Here is a 3,263-nt window from a genome sequence, read left to right as displayed (position 1 = left end):
ATTCTCCTGCCTCAGCCTCCCGAGTAGCTGGGACTACAGGTGCCCGCCACCATGCCTGGCTAATTTTTTTTTTTTTTTTGTATTTTAGTAGAGACGGGGTTTCACCATGTTGCCCCGGCTGGTCTCGAACTCCTGAGCTCAGGCAATTCGCGAGCCTCGGCCTCCCAAAGTGCTAGGATTACAGGCATGAGCACCACGCCCGGCCAGACTCAGACATTTTAAGGAAAGACAGCAAAGCCTATTCTACCTGCATTTTAAATAAGAGAATCCAGGGACTTGGCCATGGCAAAGACACCTACATGTGCAGGGGACAGATGGGAGGCGGGGGCAGATGCATATTGTCCCCATTTACTAAGTGCCTACTGTGAACCACAGTTTTACATCTGTGTTTACCTCTGTGTACCTTTCCAACTCAGCCTACGTGGTTGGCATTGTTCTCTCCACTTTACAGATAAACTGAGGCTCAGGCCGAGCGTGGTGGCTCACTCTTATAATCCCAGCACTTTGGGAGGCTGAGGTGGGTGGATCACTTGAGGTCAGGAGTTCGAGACCCACCTAGCCAACATGGCAAATCCTCTTCTCTACTAAAAACACAAAAATTAGCCAAGCATGGTGGTGCATGCCTGTAGTCTCAGCTACTCAGGAGGCTGAGGCACGAAAATCGCTTGAACCCGGGAGATGGAGGTTGCAGTGAGCCGAGATCGTGCCATTGCACTCAAGCCTGGGTGACAGAGTGCGATTCTGTCTCAAAAAAAAAAAAAAAGAAAAAAAAAAAAAAAGAAACTGAGGCTCAAAAAGATTCAGTGACTTGGCCAAGGTTGCACAGCCAGCAAATGGCCAAGCTATGCTTTGAACCCAGGTCTGAGTCCACAGTCCAGGCCCGTGACCAGAGGGCTACATGCTGTGCTACTTTAAGAGTTTGGGCCCAAAAGCTCTCATTTGTATCATTGATGCAAGAGGCCATGGAAATGCTGGGCCTTCTGAAGATCCACTGAAGCCCTGGGCGTGCCGGGGGTGGGCGCTCCTGTCACTCATTCACTGTTGTCCCTGTCAAGCATTTACCCAGCCCATCCTAGGCCGTGTCGCCCTCAATTAAGCCCAGGGCTGCTGAGATGCCTGGGTCCAGGCCCTGCCCTGAGCATTCTCACTGCCTGGCAGGGGAGGCTGGCTGGGGTGCTTATGTACACAGAATGGTTTCCTTCAGCAGTGCCAGGGCTGTGCCAAAGGTGGGGAGCAGCCGTGAGAGCTAGAGGAGCTGAGCACACGTGATGGAGGGCTTCCTGGACCTGCCTTGGGCCCCGGAGAGCAGGGGAGATGAGGGCATTCCAGGTGGGGTTATGGAGGGAGGCCTTCCCACCTGAGTCTGCCTAGCTGGGTCATCAAAGGGCCAAGAGGAAAGGTGACCCCCTTAAACCCTGAGCCGGGGCTGCTTACCTTGGACGAGCAGCTGGGCAAAGGCCTCGGCTGAGCCCACCTTGTTGGTGACCCGGCAGCGGTAGCGGCCTGAGTCCTCAGGGGCTGCACGCTCGAAGTGCAGCAGCTCGTTCCTGGCAGTAGCCCTCCCAGGAAGGCTGCTGCCCACGCGGCTCCACTGGAAGGTGAGTGGGGGTGTCCCGTGAGCCAGGCACTGGAGCTGTACCGTCTCCCCTGCCTGCACCGAAGCGTGCTCTGGGACCGTGGTGGCATACGGTGGGCCTGGGTAGGGGGACACAGAGGTCAGGATGGGGGAGGGCAAAGGTCAGAATGGCAGCAGGTCATTGGATCCAGGTGTCCAGGAAAACTGAATGGTGAGCCCAGAGGACCGGGGATAAGGAAAGCAAAGGTCCCAGGTGGGGTGTCGGGCAAGGGCAGGCTCTGGGACCCTGCTGTGCCTGGAGACCTCTGGATGGGGTTCCTGGGGTTCTGTGTGGGGTGGAGCCTCATTGGGGGGCTCATATCTCCATTTGGTGCAGACAAAGAAGGGATGAGGCCTTACTCTCCACGTGCAGGATGATGGTGGCCTCAGCATGCCCAGCAGGGCTAGTGGCATTGCAGATGTACTGGCCCGAGTCCTGCTGGGCTACCCGGGGTATGATGAGTGTGTCACCTTCCAGCCGGTGCTGCCAGGGTAGTGGGGAACGCAGCTTGGACCAGTGGATGGTGGGCGCGGGGCTGCCTGTGGAGTTGAATGGAAGATGACAGAAGTCACTGGGCTACCTCAGGGAGCCGCAGAGGGTGGCTGTGGTGAGGAAGGGCCCTGGGTGATCCTGTCCCTCTATGGGACCCCAGCTGGGTTCCTCAGCCATCACTGGAAGATGCTAGCAACACGGTCTCCCCGTACTCCCCACCCCTGGGCATGACATCATCTCTAGATCACATGTGCCTACATTTCAGACCCCAGGGCATCCCTGCCCTGCCAGCCCTATGTGCCAGTCCCTGGCCACACCTGTGGCTGAGCAGCGCAAGGTGGCCGTGTGTCCAGCCTCCACAGTCAGCTCAGCTTCTTCAGCTTGGACCTGAGGGGCCCCGGGGGCCATGGCGCCTGTGTCCACGATCACCTCCACCTGCTTCTGTGCTGTGCCCAGTGCATTCTGAGCAAGGCACACGTAAGTGCCCGCATCTGATGGTTTAGCTGATGAAATCTGGGAGAAACCAAGGAGGCTGGTTATGTGGGTACTGAGTGGGGACTTTGATGTCAGCCCCAGCTCTGGCTTGGTTTTCCCTATTTCCTCTACCTGCCTTGGTATTTATTTATTTATTTATTTATTTTTTGACACAGGGTCTTACTCTGTTGCCCAGGTTGGAGTGCGGTGGCAGCGTCCTGGCTCATTGCAACCTCTGCCTCCCAGGCTCAAGCAATCCTCTCGCCTCAGCCTCCTGAATAGCTGGGACTACAGGTTATGTGCTGCCATACCTGGCTAATTTTTAATTTAATTTTTATTTTTAATTTTTATTTATTTATTTATTTATTTATTTTGAGATGGAGTCTTGCTCTGTCTGGTCCAGGCTGGAGTGCAGTGGCGTGATCTTGGCTCACTGCAGTCTCTGCCTCCCTGTTTCAAGCAATTCTCCTGCCTCAGCCTCCCGAGTAGCTGGGACTACGGGTGTGTGCCACCACACCCAGCTAATTTTGTACTTTTTTTTTTTTTTTTTGAGACAGGGTCTCACTCAGCTCTGTCGCCCAGGCTGCAGTGCAGTGGCACAATCTCGGCTCACTGCAAGCTCCGCCTCCCAGGTTCACGCCATTCTCCTGCCTCAGCCTCCTGAGTAGCTGGGACTACAGG

At 55.5% G+C, this 3,263-nt stretch overlaps 1 protein-coding gene across 1 annotated transcript in view; it reads right to left on the bottom strand.

Moving 5' to 3' along the window:
- Window positions 1-3,263, bottom strand: part of HSPG2 (heparan sulfate proteoglycan 2) — a 142,339-nt gene that overhangs the window by 15,939 nt on the left and 123,137 nt on the right. The window contains exons 77-79 of the mRNA XM_011990146.1: window positions 2,426-2,621; window positions 1,976-2,155; window positions 1,435-1,695 (exon numbers count right to left, since the gene is read on the bottom strand). Of these exons, the coding sequence (XP_011845536.1) occupies window positions 1,435-1,695; window positions 1,976-2,155; window positions 2,426-2,621 (637 nt within the window). The remainder of the gene's footprint in view (window positions 1-1,434; window positions 1,696-1,975; window positions 2,156-2,425; window positions 2,622-3,263) is intronic.

Source organism: Mandrillus leucophaeus, unplaced genomic scaffold (genome assembly GCF_000951045.1).
Source record: "Mandrillus leucophaeus isolate KB7577 unplaced genomic scaffold, Mleu.le_1.0 Scaffold370, whole genome shotgun sequence".
Taxonomy (NCBI): Eukaryota; Metazoa; Chordata; class Mammalia; order Primates; family Cercopithecidae; genus Mandrillus; species Mandrillus leucophaeus.
The sequence above is the reverse complement of the archived record's forward strand: the minus strand, read 5'-3'. Positions and strand labels throughout refer to the sequence as shown.